Consider the following 21,262-nt stretch of genomic DNA (forward strand, 5'->3'; position numbering starts at 1 on the left):
CCTAAACATTCCAGTGCATGTTTCCAGAAAAAATTGAAACCATTTCAGATCTATGGCATACATTTAACTATTTGATATTCTGGTCAAGAACTGCCCTTACAAGTACAGGAGATTTCAGATAAGTGTTGAAGCAGAGTGATGGGTACACAGGGGTGGAAGGTAGTGATCAATGGACTACGCAATTCTTTATTTTCGTAAATGTTTGAGCATTTCCATAACATCAAATTTAAAAACAATTAAGAGCTGCCTTTGGAGTTGCCGTCTTCTATCATGGATGCCAACTAAAGATTCTTTTGGGAAAACTCCCATTTACATCATGTTTCTGTGCTCCTGACTTTGGATTCTTGGCTGTTTATCTTTTGATGAACCCTTTTACATAGTAGTTTGCAATTAAACTTGCAGAAACATTGATTATGGAGTGCACGCTCCATGAAGCAGCTCTGCTGGGTGCTGGTGATAACTAGATACAAGACATAACATTTCCTTCCAGAAGCTCACAATGAGCTCACCAAATGTTTGCACACGGTTTGCAAAGGATAGAGAGTGATGAACGGACATACCCTCTTGATGTATTGCACCACCTCCTGGATGTACGACCGGATCATCTCTGTCTTCTCCCTAAAAGAAAACAGCAAACAGGTCATCACACCAACTCATCTGGAATCGAAAAACATGGGAACCTCAGACTTGTAGGTGAAAGTTTACAGAACTCTCAGCATTCTTATTACTGCTGCAAAGAAGGTAATATAATCCACCAGCCTCTGGACAAAGGTCAAGTTCCTCCCAAGGCACAGGTTCTGTTTCCAGTAAATGCCAAGAAGGTTGTCAGAAGATATGCGAAGCAAGGATTTAGCCTTTTCCTCAGGGAAACTACTTTGTAACTAAAAGGTCTGGGTGTGCCTCGATCCTTTATTGAACTTTCCTTTGTTTGAGAATTTACTGTTGAAAACCTCACAAAAGAGATCTTATGAAAGGTTATTTAGAGCTTAATTAGAGGAGAAACTTCTCAGAGGGGTCTTTGGTTAAGAACCTGTTTCTGATGCATAATAATATAATTCCCACGTAAAAGAAGGTGGGGAGCACGGAAGGGGCAGTGCTTTCTACTTACTCTTCCATCTGGCTTTTGTCTTTGGATTTAGCTTCTGTTATCTTCTCCTGCCTCTTCTTGTCCATTTTCTTCTTTAATTCCTTCTTCTCTCTGAAGTCAACATAGAAGTAAAAGGGGGGAAAAGGGAAATCAAATGGCAATTTGTGTTTAATAAATGTACATGCACATGTCGGTGGTAATGGCAATGAAGGCTTACTTCTCACAGATTTCTTTGAGCTTCTTCAGCTGATTGTTCTGACATTCTTCAGCAACATCTGTCAACTTTTGGATAAGCTGAGGAAAGAAAATGTCAGTCTGCTGTTTTACATGGTCAAAACAGCCTTCCCTCCCCATCCCCCAAACAAACAACAGTATTTGTAGTAAGAAAAGCCGTAATGGATATTTAACAATAGTTAAAATTTCCAGACATCTAACACTGGCATTGAGGACCTAATTTAAACCCATCATGTTTCCTAGGCCTATGGGTTTCAATATGAAATTCTTCTATCTCCTTTTAATTAAACAGAATTCATTAGATTGTTGTGCCAATGTTGCCCCAGCTTGGCTCAGTGCAAAGAAAACTAACAGAGTGGACCTAGTCTCTACTCTATTAAAAGTGATTTAGGGCAAGGGACTACATTTTCTGAACCTACATTTTCTTGGTTGTAAAGGGATTATAAATGCCTTTATCTCTTAGGGGTACAGTGAAGCTTAAAATAAAAATAAGTTTGATAGAAATGTAAGTTATAATCAATGTGAGTTATAATTCTTGATTTCTGGCTATCATTTGTTGCTGAATTTCTTCAAGGATGACATCCTTTGTAGACATTGGTGTTTATGTCTTTGCGTGGCTACTTCCAGTGGATACAAAGAACGTCAGACATTCTCTTCTGTGCTGGCACTGAACTTTGAATACATCACTGTGAATGCAATTATTTTATTTTCATACACATATCTTCTTTTCAAACCAAGATTCAAAAGGTCAGCAATTGTGTTTTCATATCTTTGGCACTCTGTGAAATTTCTAATAATTGTAAGTAGATGCCCAATAAATGCTTGTCACTTACATGAAGGTAATTTTGCCTGTCAATCTCTTCTCTTTCTTTATTCCACATGAAGAACCTTCTGTAACTGCTCAGTCCACTATAGCAACTGGACTCAACTTTTCTAACTAGAGCACCAAATATACGGTATGAACATCCTTGTTAAGGCTACACTGATATCCCCCAAAGATGGAGATTTTGTTTCCCCAAAACTCATAAAGCAAAGTAAGTTGGCTAGTCTTATATAAATATGCAGTAGCTACCATAATGACAAGGCCATATAATCATAATCCAGCAAACTATTATTGATCATTTATATGTGCCAGGCACAGTTTAGAAGGTTATATATATATTAACTAATTTAATTCTGAGAGTTGCCCTCTGAGGTTGCGCTATTTTCTGCATTTTACATATGAGCACACTGCCACACCAGGCTCAAGTTCCAGGATCAGGGCCGCAGAGCTGGGTATGAATCCAGACAAATCAGGTTCTGTGGCACATGGCTTTCCCCTATCCCATGCTGCCTTTTCATTACGGTTTTAAAATTGTTTTTAATAACCCCGTCTTATCTAAGAGAATAAAAGAAGTCAAGGAAGAAATTCCCTTAGAGAATTACAATAAGGAATCCACATTCATTTAAAATTAACATGAGAGGTTGCCGTGGTTTTATAACACCAAGGTCAAGGGTTTGAATCCCCTTACCCGCCAGCTGCCCCAAAAAAAAAAAAAAATTAACGTGAAATTTGATGCACTCATCTGTGAAGTGGATTAAGTCTGAACAAATATTAACTGGGGCTTAGGCCAGCAGAAAGCCTATTTGATCATTCAAAAGAGATTACCTGATCATGACTGTTTCAAATAAAGAAATCACAGCTTTGTGATAGTGCATTTATCAAACTGTCTAGATGTAAAATTCTGGTGTGCAAAGAATCTGGCCATTTCCCGGGACTCCAGCAATGCTTCTCCTCTAGCTGAAAGTGTCCTCTCACCAGCACCTTCCCTTCTGCAGAGGGCCTTTATTCTCTTCCACTCACTCCAGGGAGTTACAGAAGGTTATACAGGGATCCCCCACCTTGGCTGCAACATCAGAATCACTTGGGGGAACTTCTTTAAATTACAAATTCCAGGCCCTATGAATTGCAAAAGTCCAGGGGCAGAGCCTGGGAATCAGTATTCAAAACCCCTCATTGGTGATTTAGATGCTTTGCCAGACGTGGCGTGGGGATGGGCATCTCAGCGGACCTTCCCTGATTCTACAGTCCACTGCTAAATCTCTCAGCAACTCTTTTAAATTCAGTGACAATCATACCTCTGTTTCCACGTTCTCATCTCTGTCATTCACCTCATTCTAGAATATTTTCTTATTCTATTGATTATGCCAGCATCTACTCCTAGGTATTCCTTTCCTTCTACCTATTGCCCTTACCCTTAGCAACATTGACATCCAGTCAATGAAGCCACTAAACTTGAAATCTCACACTCTTCTGCCCACTCAGTTCTGACTTTTCTTTTGATTTGGCTTCAGCCCCCATGCGGTTGCCAGCACCACACTCCCTCCAGGTTCCCCAACAGCAGTTCCAGCTGAGGCATCCCCTTGCCTTTGTCTTTGCACCTGCCTCAGATCCTCTGCACCTTTTCTTTACCCTTCTCCAAACTAGTTCCCACCTCCTTTGCTCCCAGGACACAATACTTCATCTAAACTATTAATTCAGCCACATCCAGCAAATATGTATCAAGCACCTATTAAATACCTGGCACTGTTCTAGAAGCTCTGAACTGACAACCTGGCTTTCTAGATCTGAACACTCAGAGTTCGGGTCCATCGGGTCCATCGACTAGCAGCATCTGCATCACCAAGACGCATGTTAGAAATGCAGATTTACAAGCTCTAGCCTAGATCAACTAAGTCAGAGTCTGCATTTCAACAAGATTCCCAGGAGATTCGTGTGCACCTCAGAATCTGCAAAGCACTGTCTAGATTATTAAGGAATATGGAGACAATCTAGGGAAAAAAAATCTCAACTTCTCTCTTCTGTGTCTTGAAAAACCTTCAGAACTTTTTTTGTGCCCTCTTCATTACACCAAACTCAGCTTTCTCATCTCTGTAACAGGGAGAATGTACCTCTCCTAGGGTGGGTGTGAAAGCTTTAAGAAAAAACACATGTGTGACTCCCAACAGAACATATTGGGTCCTTAACTTGGTTTCCTCACCCTTTCTTCTGCGAGAGAGCTTCTTGCCTTTTTTCCATCCTATCTCCCACCTAATGCACCACTTCAGTTTCCCGTCTCAGCCTTTCCGTCTGCACTGGATAAATCCTCTCTATATAAAAATACATCTCTATCTTCCTTATCCACCCAGAACCTTGAACTCTTGTTCCATTTTTGACCTTCCCTTCACTTCTAGTTCTAAAATGAGAGAAAAATCAGTGCCTCCAACGCAGCAGTGCCCCATCCCACATTGTCCAACACCACCAACTCATTTCTGCTCCAACTACTGAAATTCACCTGGTTATGCTTTAAGATTACAAATACATTTTGGTACTAAACTTGTTGGCCATTTCTCAGTACTTAACTTTTTTTATTCTAGAGATTCCTAAATTTTTCTGGTTCACATTATCCTTAGGATCTCAGTAATTTTTCATGGTGCCCTTAAGCTAAAAGAAATAAAAGAATAAAGGTATTTATTAAATGATTACGTCCAAACAACCTAATGGTAGTACTTTGCACAGTGTCTAACAGATGTTTCTTTGTTTCCTTCAAAAACGTAAAATATCCCACAATGTCCCTGTGAGTTCGATGCAGTGCCCGAGGATGCCTTGGCACACAGTTTGGGAATCATGACTCTATCCTCCACATAGGGTGCCAATTACTAACCACTTTCACACAAACTCTCTTAATTTTCAGTGACAATGGGAATTACCACAATCACTCCTATTTCAACTCTTTAAGGGGCTCTGATTCAGTTTAGCATTTCCAACTGCCTGTTGACCAACCCTAGCAGAGGACAGTTCTCTACCATCTTTATCTCAACATTTCTTTTTTTTTTTTTTTGTCTTTTTCGTGACTGGCACTCAGCCAGTGAGTGCACCAGCCATTCCCATATAGGATCCGAACCCGCAGCGGGAGCGTTGCTGCACTCCCAGCGCCGCACTTTCCCGAGTGCGCCACGGGCTCGGCCCCCTCAACATTTCCATAAGCACATTTAGGATTTGTTGCTCACAGAAGACAAGTCATTGTATTTTCCCGTTTTTTACCAAGTATCATCATTCAGTTCAAAAGTGTACATTATCTTTGGCTTTCTCTTTGGGACTTTCCACATCTAGCAGTCATGGATATTTGTTAATTTCTCCTGTTACCACGCATCTCATGGCTTTGCGTTAAGCACTCTGGTGCACATTCCTATGAACTACAAATTGGCAAGAATTCCTTCCCTGTCCTCAGTCTCTTCTCAGCCTTTCCACTCTATCCCAAATATTCTTCCTTTTTCTATGTCCTAAAGACTTAAATCTCTCTCTACCCTCAGATACGTGATGCTCCAGCTCTAAGTTTCATTTCCTGTGTTAGCATTCATCAGACCCCAATAAAGTAGGCAGTATTTTGCTCTCAGAACTATCCAGGCACACCCATGCTCTTATGCTTTTTCTCACATTAGCCTTCCACTTCAATGATGTTCCCATTTGAATAGGAGACAGCACACATACAGACCATTCCGATGACTGCAGAAAGTTCTGTTGGATTGCGCTGCTCTAACTGCTTCTGATAAGGGAGTGGGCACCTGTCCAGGTCCCCTCTTTTCCACACTCCTTTCCTTTCTAAACCAGCCTCTGGTGATTAATCCCTTCGATGGCCCAGATCAGTCTAGGTCTTGGTCCCTTAATTGGCTTTTTCTATAAGATCCATTAACAGATATTTACCTTTTGTACGTAAATATTATTGCTCCCCCAAAGAATGTCACTATTGGAATCCCCCTTTCTTAATTTTTTGGAATCCCAGGCTCTGCACAAAATACACACTCAGAAAATGATCATGAATAAAACCTTTCAAATTTCAAAACTATACTGACCCCAGCCTCAGAGATAGCTATGGAATTTTACCTTCAAGCCACAGGAAATACTCACTGGAAATATTTTTAAAACTATACGATTTTGGTATTCAACAAGCTAAGTTTTATTCCTTTAGGAACAAATGCCTTAATGTGAAATGCAGGTGTACTATTTTAAATGTGGCTTTTGCATGCAGCTAATGAAAATGGCATTTCCCTAGAATCACAAAGAATATGTGTTTAAAAGGACAATATCTCTGCTTTTAATATGACAGATATGTAAATGTCCTTCTACTGAGCTGTTTCCTTTGGTCTCTCCTTTACTACATATCCTTCTCTGTAACATTCTGCCCTTCTCCATTATTTTTTAAAAGACCACCACTCTTCTGTAATTCTGCCCGTACAGCGTTTACTGCTTTCTTTTAAACCTTGTCTACTTCAGTTCCAGGAGGCAGAATGATTAATATTATGACTTGGTTAATAGTATGCCACTATTGTCAAACTGCAGTTAAACTGACAATGGGCTTATGTATGTGCATCAATCACTTATCTTTTTCCTACCCTGCAAAGAGAGGGTTCAGGGCCCATCTGTGGTTTTTTTTACCCCATATTACTTCAGGAAGAAATTCCTCTGCTTTCTGAGAACTGACCCTCCTACATGATTCCCATGGGAGCCCCTACATTCGTTAACCCCCCATCCGTTAGCCAAAGAAATTGGTCTGGGCAAGTCATTGGTCCAAGTTGGGTCAGTCATACCCCGACTTCTGACCACAGGTGATTTCTCTAAGCCTGCAGGTTGCCCAATCATATTGGCCTAATAAAGCTTTCCCCAAGACTTTCCCTAAATGTCATTGGAGAAAGAAATAAAACTCAGAAGGGGTCAGTGGTTGTATTTTCTGACAAGGGGAAGCCTGTCTGCTGCTTTGGAAAAGAATAATATTAATATGCAGAGAAAAGCAGGGGAGAGAGACAGAGACCCAGAAACGGCTCTAGAGCCATTTCTGCAGCCTACCACTATCCTTTCCCTTCCCCTGGTTTGGACGGTCAATCCTTTCTTACATGATATTTATACCCTGTGCATTTTTCTAGTGCATATTCCTCTTTAAGTTAGTCCAACATGGGTTTCCGTGGCTTGCAATCAAGAGAATCCTGACAAAACCAGAAATAAAATATTTCTCTGCTTAATCCACAAAGACGATGGAGAAACCTCTGAGTTTTGGGCCCAGGGTTTTTATTGCATGAGATGTGAAAACAGGACCCAGAAGAGTGATTTTTCATACTGCAATTGAAGTGCTTTTTAACTGACCTGAGGGCAGAGTATATTAACTTTTGGTGTATTTATTAGCAGACAGGCTCTACTCAAAGAGCCATTCAATCATGTATCAGCCACAAAACTCACTGAAAGTAAACCACCTATTAAAGGTAGAAAAGAAGCAATGCTTAATTCAGAATCCCTAGGAAATAAACCAAGAAGGTACATAGTAAACTGAAGTGCAGTAAGCAACATTTAATTTTAACTCTTAGTATGATTTTTTTTATCCTGCCCCAAAGGAATAGAAACATCTCAATCACTTTGCTTATTTGTTTACTACTCATGACAACTCTCCTAGCTAAATGTTCCAAATTCCAAACCTTTTAAGGAGTCAAAAGAAAAGTCCTGGGGAATATAATTTCATGCTTGTTCTCAGTTCCATGCTAAATTTCACTTGGTTTAGTCATTTGAGGGTAAGAAAATGGTTTCCACAGAAGAGATTAATTCCTTGACAATAACTCAAATGGGATTAAAAATATGTGGACAGAAATTGACATGTTTGGAGTCTCTTCTAAGAAGGATAACTGTGGAAAATGGGCAAGTAGCCAAGTATAGAACATTCACACTTCAGGCCCAACTGATCAGCCCTCCACTTATACTACTATCTAGAGAAGATATCTCCTTTTCTGCTAGTGAAAACATCCACTCTGGATTTTCACTATAAACCGTTTCACTTCTGCAAAAAATTAATTTACTATGCATTTGAACTAAATAATGATCTGCAGACCAAACACATTAATGACCATTTAAAAACAAGGTAGATGTTTATACTGGGTGTGTCTTGGCAATTCAAAATGAGAAATATTCATTCATTCATTCAGTGAATATTTACTGAGCACCTACAATGTGCCAGGTACTATGCTAGTATTGACGGTCCTACCGTGAGCAGACAGAGAGGGCCCTGTCCATGTGGGCTGATATTTTCCATTCACTCCCTTCTCTTTTCAGAAGGAGGAAGGGGTCTTGCACTGAAAGTCTATTGCTTTAAGTCATCTTGATCATTCTCTGAGATATTCTTTCATATCTAAGAAATTTTTTTCTTAATTTCCATGGCTAAATAGAATTTATAGCTCCTTATTTAAATCTAAATGTTTAGATGATTCTTGGAATTTTTTTCCCTTGCTGGGCAAAGAAAGAATCAAAATGAAAATCTGACCAAGATGCCTATACAATGTAAATCAATTCATCCAATGAATCTATAACATTTAAAATTATTTTTCATTTTTAAATCATGCTAAGGTAAATGCCAGCTTTTTAGTTTTCTGGGAGATGTCAATGGGTCAACGTAACGTACTTCCTTACCTGATATTTCCTGTATTCTTTTATGATGCTATCAACCAGAAGTATTTCAAAACTTTCAACTTAAAATAATAAAAAAATTTAATTTAAAAAACCAAGAGATTTTTTTATAAAGAAAGCTGTAGTTTAGGTGTTTTATTGGCCTAGATGATGCTTGGGTTGGGCCATCTCAATTTTCTGGGCTTTGTTTCTTTATCAATAAAATATAGGGACTAAATTATTTCTAAAGTTCCTTTGATAATTGTAAAATAACGGTTCTAAGTGTGTTTTTAGAATTCAATAATGGTTTTAAAATATTCTGAAAATAATGAAACATAGGGACTTATAGCCAAGCCACAATTTTTTTTTATAAAAGGAGTTTCACTTAAAACAGTTCATATATAACTTTAAGTAAGAATTCACTATTAACCAAAGAATTATCCCTTTGTAATTATAAATGCCAGTGAAGGTATTTGCAAGAGTTGTTAAAAAGTAGGTATACAATCACAAATGATTCTATTATGAGTTTCCTGATTAAAATAAAAGAAAATGAGACTATTTGTGCATCTGATCAAATTAAATGAGATTATTATATCTGATCAAGCCAATTAACAAAACAAACACCCAAACAACTAAAATTTTAAGATAAGACTTTGTAATTCTAAAGATATTAAGGCCACCTAATTAATTAATTAATTAATTATTTCAAGCCCACTTAACTTAGAATGAATTAAATAAATAAATATCAATTATCACTGAGACATGGGAAGGTAGCAATAATATTCAAATAGAGGTTTTCAAATAATTAGCAAGGGAGCCCAACTAAAAGAGTGAAGATACGTCTGGTGGTTTGTAACCAAACTGGGACAATAAATCATGGAATCTTGACAGCTTATTTGGAAGCTACGCAGTGAAGAGTTCTCCATGAAGATAAATACCACAACATGTCAGCTACTATTTTTCTTAATGCAAAATTCATCATTTTAGCATCCCTCACTTGCCAGATGGGATGCAAGGAGTCCTGTAATTCCAGAGGGCACAAACTAAATTATCAGACTTGTGGATTCTATTATGGAATTTTTCTTTCAGCAGAATCTCTTCTGTTCCCCAAACTTTTTTAAGTTGGCACATGTCAGAACTATTCTTTGCTTTGCCGTTGGGCATGGTTCTGTTTACTGATTTTTTTTCTTAATCTTTCCTAAATAGTCAACAATTAGCACCATAAAAAATACATTAAAGCAATATGTATTGTATACAAAAAAGAAAGGAAAACCAAAGTTGAAAGTTTATTGCTTTAAACCAAAATCCCTAATTATTATTTTAATATATCTGAGAGTTGGATCATCTCTACATTTTATAATTTAAAGGAAACTAGCATTACAGTTAGAGGAAGACTTTATAAGCATTCTTGTACAAATGTTTTGTTTTAGAAACAATGATACAAAGCTGACCAGCTGGCCCAGTTGGTTAGAGCGTGGTGCTGATAACACTGAGGTCCTGGGGTTCAATTTCTGTACTGGCCAGTGAAAAGAAAAGAAAAAAGAAATGATGATACAGAAACTCTAAAAGATGAAATAATTTAGCTAAAATTACATAACTAAAAATCGAAGTCATGTCTCTTTATTCCAAACCCTGTGCAAATTGCCCTTTGGTAAAAAATAATGACTATATTTTAGGTACGGTGTTAAGTTTCCATGGAATCTCACATCCAAACTATGAGGACTGTGTGTAGAATTTTTGCAAAAATGGCTTCAATTCTACACTGCTTCCTGTATCTACTCTCTTTGCCTATGACATGCAGCTGCTCTAACAAGAGATAGAGTCTGTTTCCCTAACCCTTGACTCTGGGCAAGTCTTATGATGTATTTTGGCTGGAGAATGAGAAAGAAGTTACACAACTTCTCAAGAGACCTTTCATACTTCCACTTGCTCTCAGTTCCAGCTGCAGGTGAACAAGCCCAGGCTAGCCTGCTGGGTGGGGGAGACAGTGGATCACTCGGCTGCACTAAGCAGAGCCCATGGTGACTGGAAGCTGAAACAAAGACACAAGTGTGGGCCCACCCAAGACTAGAAGAACCATCCAGTTGAGTCAAGCCCAAATTGCTGATATTCAGAATCAGGAGCTAAATAAATGGTGGTTGTTTTAAGCCAGTAAGTTTTGGGGTGTTTGCTATGCCACAAAGCTAATAAAGATGGATGTACTGTTAGTAGACATGTTTGGCTCCACAAACCTGTTCTCTTAACCACTGTAAGTCCCTGAGGGCAGGAGCCACAATTGGGTCTGGTCTACATTGAATCCCTCCACCTGTATGTGGAAAACAGTGACCTTCAATAACTTCTGGTGAATGGATGATTATATATAAGCATACTTAATACTCTCTAACTTGCCCAACCTTCTAATAATAATAATAAATGAAAAAACACAGCATGAACTCTGTGGGTCAAAAGAGCAGGAGACAATTCAACAAAAAAATAGGGAATGGATGTGAACAGGTAGTTCACATGGAAATATGTTTTGAAATATGTTCATCCTTGCTCATAATTAAAGCAATGGAATTTAAAGTGGACACTATTTCTAGCCATTTGCTTTGGCAGAAATTAAAAAAAAAATAAAGAAAACCCTATAGTGGTAAGGGTGTGACTATCAGACACTGTTAGAGGGAGTACACATTGGCAGAACCTTTTTGGAGGGCAATTTTTCATCTATTCTAGAAAAATGTTGTCCACAGCATTACTATAATAACATCAACAATAAAGAGACTGAAAACAACTTAAAATTCTATCTATAGGGAACTGGATAAATAAATTAAGCAACAGTCATACAATGAAATAATAGAAAACCATTAAAAACCATTAACAATCATGACATGAAAATTTGCCCATGACATAATGCTAAGTGAAAAAAGCAAATTGAAGACAGTATATGGATTTGGATCTTATTTCTATATACGTGTGTGTGTATGCATGTATGAATGTATATATGTATATGTTTGTGTGTCTGTGTCTGTAATATATGAAGGTAACTCAAAAACATTGTGGAAAAATGGAATTGAAAGATAATATGAATCTTTCCATGATTTTTTGAAGTACCTCATGTGTGTATATAAAACATCGACTCCATTAGGATAACAATTAGGAAAATGAGCAAATAAGAACATATTTTGACAATAATTTTATGCCTTATTTCACTACTAACATTGTTTACTTTTTTGTCCTTTCTTCTTTGGTGGAAAATGAAAAATTTGGGGGTAAGCTAAATTATTTATATGTCTCAAGAAAAATGATCCCATGTTAAAGTCAGAATATTGAATGAAGACAGATAACACTATCACGACCACCAGGGGAGATGGTTCCTGACACCGCAGTTACTCTGGCACATTCTGGAACAGCACATGATGCTGATAGAAATCATCCAAAGGGAGAGGATGAGTTCCCTGAAGCTGTAGCAGGATGTCAAAAACCGTAATACCCATTTATATTTGAAGTCAGATTTCCTTGCCAATTCATGTATTGTACAAAAAAAGGCTTTCATTTAAAACAGTGTTTTATGTGCATTATCTTGTTATTCCTCCTTGCAGTTCAAGGAGGTGAGAATTATTCTTATTTCCATTGGACAGATGAGAAAACAAGCTCAGAGTGGTCATGCAGCTACTCAGCAGGGATGCAGTGGCCTGACATGAGGACATTTGACTCCAGACCCCACTCGTCACTGGCCACATCCTGATGGGCCATTCCATTTGTGGCTGAACAGTACTCACGCAGAGCTTTCAGTCTGAAACACAACTTTCAATCCCCTGGGATTGGCAGGGACTTGGGAAACTCAGGTTGATGGCTACTAATGTTGATCTGGGGTCCCAGAATGGTTGTTGGTGGTACAGACAGGAGGATGGGTAACAAGAATGTGAACCATTAAGGTCTACGTAAAGAAAGGGGAAAATGGATGGGATCAGCACATGTGGGAGACAAAATATGAGAAAGGTAGGAAGAAAAGTAAAGCAACACAGAGCAAAACAAGTCTCTGCAGAGGATCAAGTGCATGGTGACTGTGGGAGAAAATGAGGGAATCTCTTTGTGAAGCCACTGAAAGGGGGAAGAAGGAAGAGGATAAAATGGTGGGCCAAGCTTCCTGTGGGTGTTTAGTTTGAGTGTGATGCTGGGCTGAATACTGAGGGGGATCAGGATCCCTCAGATGGACCCCACAGAATTTCCATCACTTACCATATCACTTTTAAAATGAAAGTGTAATCCTAGTGGTATAGACAAAGCAGTTGATGAAAAACATACAAACAAGTTGGAAGAGATTCCCAACCCTATAGTTCTTCCCTGGAGGAAGGGTCTTTAACTGGGGTCCACAGAACCTCAGGCTATTTATTGGGAGATTTCAGGGTGCACAAGAACTTGAATGGGGTGAGGGAACTTCCATCTTTATCTTCACTTACCTTTAACTAAAGTAATCCTGTCCTTCCCTCATGAATATAGTCAGGGCAGAGAACCACAGGAGTTATTTTCACAGAAACTATAACTTTGTCACCAATAGTTATCCATCCAGCTGGATGATCAAGCTGTGAAGAGCACACTGTATTTCCTATTTCAACTAAAAGGAATTTTAGGCTTACTCTAAAATGCATTTTGAGCAAAGATAAGGATTGACAGGCTCTAAAACCATGCTTCTATAAAAAAGAATGAAATACTACTATTTGCAGCAACTTGGATGGACTTAGAAAAAATCATATTAAGTGAAATAAGTCGGGCACAGAAAGAGAAATGCCACATGTTCTCACTTATTTGTGGGAGCTAAAAATAAATAAATAAATAAACACACAAACAAATGGGGGGCAGGGAAGAAGACACAACGATCACAATTCCTTGAACTTGTTAAGACAAGTGAACAGATATGATGTTATGGGTGGGAGGGGGGAGAGGGAGGAGGCAGGGAGGAATCAGTAAAGGGATATGAAAATCAATGACATTGTATATTGATAAAATAAAAATTAAAAATAAATAAATAAATAAAACCATGCTTCTTCAACTTGAATGTATAAGTCACATGGGACTCCTATCAAAATGCAAAATGTGATTTAGCAGGTCTGGGGTGGGGCCTGACACTGTGCATGTCTAACAAGCACACTTTGAATCACCAGCCTGCAGAGTTATTTAGATGCAGAGCTGTAATAATAAAGATTCATTTTTGGATAGAAAGAGAGTTTGTGGAGCTATAGAGTCTATGGAGCATTCATGCATTTTACATATCCTATGATAATATGAACAATAATTTCAAAAATATTCTTAATGTTTATCGGTTTATAGAGTTAGACAAATTGTCTCTACCTCTGTGATTTTCTACCACTCTGCTGATACATTTATTATTTCATTTATCATGTGATATTAGAACTGTTTGCTACACCCACTTCCTGAGTGTGTGTGGAGACCATGTCTTATTCACTTTTATCTCCAGTGTCTATAGAACATTTGGCAGGGAGTTTATCTATGCCATGGTTTCCTTCTCAATCCTTGAACTGTAGATGCTGGCATTAAGAATGTATAATCCTTAACCAAAGCATGTTGGTATTTAATCTCCAAGCAATTTTGGGAGATGAAATATCTTCTGCTTAATTTTCCTCATCACCCAAATGCTCCTTTTTACTTGGGTACTAGTTGTTTTTTAATTACACTTCTGTTTGTCTCATTTTGCCTGGGAGGCCTGCTGATCATCAGAACTTGCACCAAAGATAGCACTGATACTTTTGGGCACCTCACGATCAAAACATTTCCTGGTAGAACAAGTTCTGGTTATTACAAATGGGGTGGTAGAAGCTCTGTCACATATGTCCCAGCTAAAGGCATGTAGCATAACAATGGGTGCCGCCAAATGGCCGTAAGGTAAGCTCATGTGGTTCCAAATCCAAGGTGTTTGGGCCTTACCATTCTTACAAAAGGCCCATATAGGTGTGTTCAGAAGGCATCGGGGCTTTATGTGAAACCCGCATCCGCAATCACAGTGGTGTAAGGGTGAACATGCTGAGCAGGTGGTTAGGCCAGCCCGGACAGGTGTTTACGTTTTTCTGAAAACTCTTCTAAACTTTTACAATGTACACACATATTCCTTCCTAGGGAGAAGGGAGTGGAAGGACATATTATGGAGTTGCCACCTCCAGTAAGATTTCTACCACCTCCCCAGCTCCTCAGGTGAGATTTTCCCATTTGCAAGCTCAGCTGGGTATTCCCCAGTTTCCAGCCAACCTCTCCTGCAAGAGAAAAGCTACTGAGCAGCTTCCCACCCTCCCCAATGGGATTCCAATAGTGCCTCATGCTCAGGTATTGTTCCTGGGACGTTGACATTTTGCAGCTCTTTCCTGTCATTTCTGCACCCATTTCTGCAGCTCAAGTTTCTTTCTGCCTAAGAAGACTTCCTGGGATGCCTGCGCTTGTGTTTTCATCCATACTCTGAATTCTTGTTTCTGGAATCTTCTATGAGTATTGGGCTTCCTCTGATTCTCCCACATCTCTTCTAAATTGCCATGTCTCTTTCTCTCTTTCCTTGGAGAATGGAGACTTGCTCAGGGGTTGGGGGGCTGGGGAAACTCTGGAGGATCACGGCTGTGTTATCTAGAGTCTAAGTAACATTCACCCTGTTAGTCAACTTGAGGCACCTGCTGGAGAACCTCAGGACTTTTTAATACTGTGAGCCACCAGTGGCCTGAACTGTGCTTTGGGACTCCCTTCCCTGGGGTACCACTTCTTACCATGTACTGGACAGCACAGCCCCAGAGTGGTCCTTGTGAAAGTCACTTCAGATCATGTCAGGCCTCTCTTCAGAACGTATCCTGCCTTACCTCAAGTGAAACACAGGGGCCATATAGAGGCCTAAAGTGCCATGAGCCATCCTGCTATAGGGAACGGCATGGGAGCCTGAGTGATACCCCTTGTTCTGCAGGCTACAAGGGGGTCCCACGTGTGTGGCACGGCTCCGTGGAATTTCTTGTTTGTTCACCTTTGGTTGCTTGACAAGGCTTCCCAGAATTAAACAGCCTAACCTTTTGGCTTAGTATGGCTTTGGGAAATTCCCTGGAGTTTCTCAAAGGACATGTTAAAATACATCAGAATTAACTGGTTTATTTAAAGGGCATTGTCGGTACTAAAGGTGTTTTTGATGCATGTTCCCGGTGTGGGTTGGCTCAATTTAATTTTATTAATCTTTTTTGTTAGTGGTGTGTGCATGGACCCATTGTGGCTGTGGTCATGCTCTTGTATGTGTGGAATGAAGTCATTATGTCAGATTTCTATCCACATCCCCCAGGGAGGTGGCGGGTCCCAGTGCTGTGGTGTTTACTATTATTTGATCATTAACCAGTTACAGATTTCTTTGTTTTCCCCATTCCCACAGTTTCACTTGACTTACCAAAAATATGTTGTTTCCCTAGTAATAATAAGAAAGATCTAGTGTGTTTTTATTAGTTTGAGTAGGATCATTTAACTTTTCACTTTGTCCCCTGTGCTGTTCCCGGAGTCTATTGGCAGGGGAAAAAAAGGTATGAACATTGTGATTTTGATTATAAATTAAAATGATCAATATAAAGTATAAGCAATATTAAATTGTTAACCATAACTAATCAATGTTATTAAAATCAAGTATAGTAAGTATAAGTAAGATTAAAAAAGGGTTAAATTGTAAATTAAGAAGGTTAAGAATTATAGTTTAAACTAAAAGTCTGACGCTCTTTAAAGCCAAGCATGCTGCTATTGTATAGTTTCCTGGCCACGAGCCACAGGCTTTGGGGTGAACTATTGATGCATGAGTAGATGTTTTTGTCACAGCATGAGTGCCTTGGAACGTTTTGACCTTTCTTTTTCAATAGAAACAAAATAAAAAATGTTTTGATTAAAAGATAAATCAATGTGTAAAAGATTAGGTAAAAACATATAAATAAAGCAAGATTTTTGTGGTTGTTGTCCACACTTGCACTAGACACTTGTGGTCCGCCTTTTTCTTTTTTCCTCATCCTATCCACACCACCTATTCAGGTCCAATGAATCCTGTGGAGCTGGTCTCCGGCACTAAAGACCCTAGAAGATCTGTCTCTCACCCTAAAAGTACCATCTCTCTGACCTAATACCCTATAATCCTCCTGAGACAGAGCCACCCTCCTGTTCCTCCAACACCCAGGCCCATTCCCAGCCAAGAGTCTTTGCCTGTCAATCCTTCTGCCTAGAAAAATCTTCCTCTGTATGTTTGAACAGGTCAGTCTTTCACCTCCTAACTCTGATGTTCCCTTCTCAGTAAGTCCCTCCCTGTCTACTTTATTTAAAATTGCAAAGCATACTCTTCATCCTTTCCTAAACTCTACTCCCTATTTCACCATTTTCTGACATTAATTTTCTTCTAAGCCCTTATTACTACCTAACATACTACGTATTTTACCAGCTTATTTATTTATGGTCTGACTTCCTCTCCTAGAATGTAAACTCCATAGTGCTAGTATAGTTGTCATTTTTATCCATTACTGTTTTAAAATATTTATTGAGCAAGTGTTTAATAAGTATTTGTTGAATGAATGAATGAAGGTTTCTTTTTGAAGTGATGAAAATGATCTAAAACTGATTGTGGTGATGGTTGTACATACCTGAGAATATATTTAGAACTATTGAACTGTATACTTTAAATGAGTGAATTGCATGGCATGTGCAATAAATCTGTTTTAAAGAAAACAGATGGTGAGTCACATTATCCCAGTCATGGTTGTGAAGGCAGTCGCTGTGTGTCATCTGCATGAGTAGGATGGGCAGAGCAGTTCCCTTCACTGTGCTCACACTGGCTTGAAATCTGACTTAGCAGAGGCATCTACACAATGGATAAAGGTTCAAATCCCAACTGCACCACTTACCAGTTGAGGAACCTTGGGAAATTCACTAAATTTCTCCATAATTTTTTTTTTTTTATCTGCAATACGGGGCTGATAATAGTACCAAACTCCAATGGTGGTTGTGAGGAGTAAATACAATTTCTGTAAATGGCTTAGCACAGTGTATGGCCCCCTGGTGAGTGTTCAATACACGGTTACTATTTTTATTATTACTGAATTCTGGAGTAGAAGGGATGGGTTACTGGAAAAAGTCAGATGGGAGTGGTTGTAGCTGGGTCTCAGAGCTGTCATCTCCCATCAAAATTTACTTTGACTTTCTCAGTTCTGTCAAGGCAATACCCTCCTCACACCCAATCCCAATTGTTCTTTCCCTGCTTTGCTTTTATGTCAGCAGTTTCCAAACAAAGCCACCATCAAAATCAGGTAGAGTTTGTTAAAAACAAATCCTTGAGCCTCACATTTAGGTATGGAGCAGCTGTTCTCAAAGTGTGGTCCTCAGAGAGAAGTGTTATTAACACCGGCCTTTCAAGAGACCTGTCGAATTGGAAATTTAGGGTAAGACCTAACAATCTGTACTTTAACAAGCTGTCCAGTAATTCTGATGCATGCTCAAGTTGAGAATATCTGACCAAGTGGAATCTGATTTTTGACAGACAATTCATATGACTTTAACACACATATTTGCATATTGTCATTGGGGAACCTGTACTAGAACAACAGCATTACACTCAATCACCTCTTAGACGGTGATGGCTGAATGATCTACTGATTGCCAGCCCTGTAAGCAGAAACAGCCTCAGAATTCTCTTAACATGTACAGAACCTTGAAAAAGAAATGGGAGGTCATCCGAATACCTCTTAGAACCCATTTCTTCTGGGTACACTAATATCTATCAAGCTTGTTCATTTGTTTTGTTTTTGGCATAAGCTTGTTTTGAAGGCTACTTTATTGCTAAATTCATTTAATTTATCTGTCACCAAATATTTATTGTGTCTCTACTCTGTGTCAAGGCATCAAAAACAATGAAGAGGTCGCAATTCATGATAAAACATTTTGGAGGACAAAACTGATCATTAATGCAGAAAATGGCATTTCCTTTCATAGAAAGCCTGAAGAATTGGGTAGACAACATTCCATGTTGGTCCTTTAGATACTGACTTTTCTATATGTAGGAGAGTGGACTGTATAATTTTTAATTTAATTTTATTTTTTTTAGTTCTTGCTTTTGCAAGCCTAGTGATGCAAAAAAACAAAAAAGTGAAAATTTATTTGCAGCCTGTTCTTCATTTTCTTAAACAAAGATAAGATCTTTTTACTTCCTTGTGAAATTTTAAAGATCCCCAAAAGTGTTATAACCCCAAAATAAGTTACTGAAAATAAAACTAATAAAACATAGCCTCATTGGGAGAATGGAGTGGAGCTTGGTAAAGATGCTAGAATAGTGGTGCTTATAAAGTATGAGTTTGGTGAACATCGTGGGCCCCTATTTGATCTCCCAAGTTGATGGCATTCACACCTGCCCTTGTCCCCTTTGAATTGTTCAAGAGTATCAAAAGTTTTCTATAGAAAGGAGGGTTCCAGCCGGGCAAACATAAATCATGTTTCTCTGGCTTACCAGTTTAATGTGTTCTCGCTTCTGGTATTTTTCACTGTAATACTGTTCTTGCCGAAGATTTAGCAGCTGCTGCTGTTGTTTGTCCTTCAAGTCTATTAACTTTTGGGTCATTTCGGCATCCAGGGCCGCAAGGTCTTGCTCAATTGTTGATGAACCGTGGTCAGGGCTGCTGGGTTCCAATCTGTAAAGACAAAGAACTTGATTCACAAAACATATAGGTCATGAAAAGCTGGAGGGAAAGCTATTCACCAGAGTTCCTCCTACAGAAAGCACTGTTTGGAAAGAAATATTTGGGGTAGAGTGTGAGACCCCAAGGACAAACTTAACAGCAGAGGGTCTCCAACCACGGGGAGTGAATAAAACTTGTGTTGCTCTAGAATGAGACAGGGGCAGAAAGAAAAGCCAGAAAGCCAGGGACTCTGATCGTGATGGTGGTGAGAATGATAATCTCCCTTTGAGAAAAAATAATGTCTTACTGAATTCAAATGTCTTTATCTTTTTATTATCATATTTTAATGTGGTATATATAATGTCACTCCCAGCTACATTTCTTCTCTGAAAACTTCAGTAGACTCTATACTGAGTGAATTGTGCTGGGAGCAGTTGATGATGTGACATGTTTTGCATCTGGGGTGATATGGATTAAAAACAGAGACCATGTGCAGATGCCACGTGCAGATAACCCTCTCAGCTGACATCTGAGCTCTGTTTCGTAAGATTTTAAACAGCAAGGGAAAATAAGGCTCTTTAGAGGCTGTACCAACTTCACTGATATCTCTAACCAAATGGCATTTTCTTTGAAAAGCTTAAGTTATAAGAGAAAAGAGCTGTATTCCTTCATTTAAAAATATGTGTTGAGCACTTAACGCTGTGCAAGATGACTTTTTCTGTATAGATATTCTTAGAGATTGCATAGATATTTGGAAGGTTAGGACTAATGTTGAAATTGATTAAAGTTGTACTCACTAACTTCTGTAGTGATCCTTCTAACTTTGTATTCTCTGTGTTATCACTTGTGGAAACAATAGAAAGGGTGACAGAGTATTGGGAACAGGATACAAAGAGCAGGTATACTTGTTTCATTGATATGAAATGCTCTCCAGAGAGAAGACCAAACTACCACCTAAGACATCAGATTCTGCCTCGATATTTTTCATCTGCAGTCAGATGGAATAGAAAAAGTTTCTTAGAATCAACTGGCACTAATTCTGGTTGCTTTTTCTTTGAATTAGGCCAGCATCACTGGCATTACATGGAGAAGGCAGTTGGTTGAAGCTGGTGTTAGGATCTCATTTCGTCAAATAAGAGAAGCAGACTTCTCTCAAAAGTTTCTTTTTGCATTTTTATGTGCAATGCCAGATGGGAATGAGCACTCTACGAGGCTCACGGCTCCTGACACATTAGGACTGCACTGCAGTGTGGAGGAGCCCCCATCCTGGCATGAACTGGAGTTACGTTTTCCTCTTTTGTAGCAGGAGGTCGGTGTAACCCAAACACAAAAGCGTTCCTTCAACCAGCTGCAACCTCTATAGCAGAAGCAACTCTCATTTATTGGCCACTCAGCACGTGCCAGGCATGCTCACAACAACCCAAGTTGGTCTGACTATCTCCAGTTCACATTTGAGTTCACTGGGCTCAGTGAGATAATTTGCCTGAGGACACAGCACGGGGCACAGCAGTGCAAACTGCCCCAGGACAGACATTTACCGGAGATAGCAGGGCAGAGCCTGTGCTCTTAAGTATAACTGCGGACCCTGCCTGGGCAGAACCTACTTTGGAGTAAACTGTTTTTCACATTATGTGGAAGTCTCAGTTGAGACCATGGATATTTGAGTAAGAAAATAATCTAATGGACGTGATGCTCATTCATTATGCCGAGGTATTTTCAGGATTTTAATGTGTATGGAGGGAGATGGGAGACAGAGACATAACCAGACCTCAGTGGCTTTGCCACTTGAAGAAAAGCCCTTCTTCATTTATCTTTAGATACTATGGGCTTAGGGATTTTATTTTGTTGTTCTTT

General features: G+C 39.0%; 1 protein-coding gene across 1 annotated transcript in view; it reads right to left on the minus strand.

The window, feature by feature from the left end:
• The window catches only part of PLCB1 (phospholipase C beta 1), a 682,047-nt gene that overhangs the window by 80,262 nt on the left and 580,523 nt on the right, over positions 1–21,262 (minus strand). Inside the window, exons 27-30 of the mRNA XM_063090151.1 lie at positions 19,240–19,420; positions 1,305–1,381; positions 1,109–1,198; positions 561–618 (exon numbers count right to left, since the gene is read on the minus strand). Of these exons, the coding sequence (XP_062946221.1) occupies positions 561–618; positions 1,109–1,198; positions 1,305–1,381; positions 19,240–19,420 (406 nt within the window). The remainder of the gene's footprint in view (positions 1–560; positions 619–1,108; positions 1,199–1,304; positions 1,382–19,239; positions 19,421–21,262) is intronic.

This window comes from Cynocephalus volans, chromosome 1 (genome assembly GCF_027409185.1).
Source record: "Cynocephalus volans isolate mCynVol1 chromosome 1, mCynVol1.pri, whole genome shotgun sequence".
Classification (NCBI taxonomy): domain Eukaryota; kingdom Metazoa; phylum Chordata; class Mammalia; order Dermoptera; family Cynocephalidae; genus Cynocephalus; species Cynocephalus volans.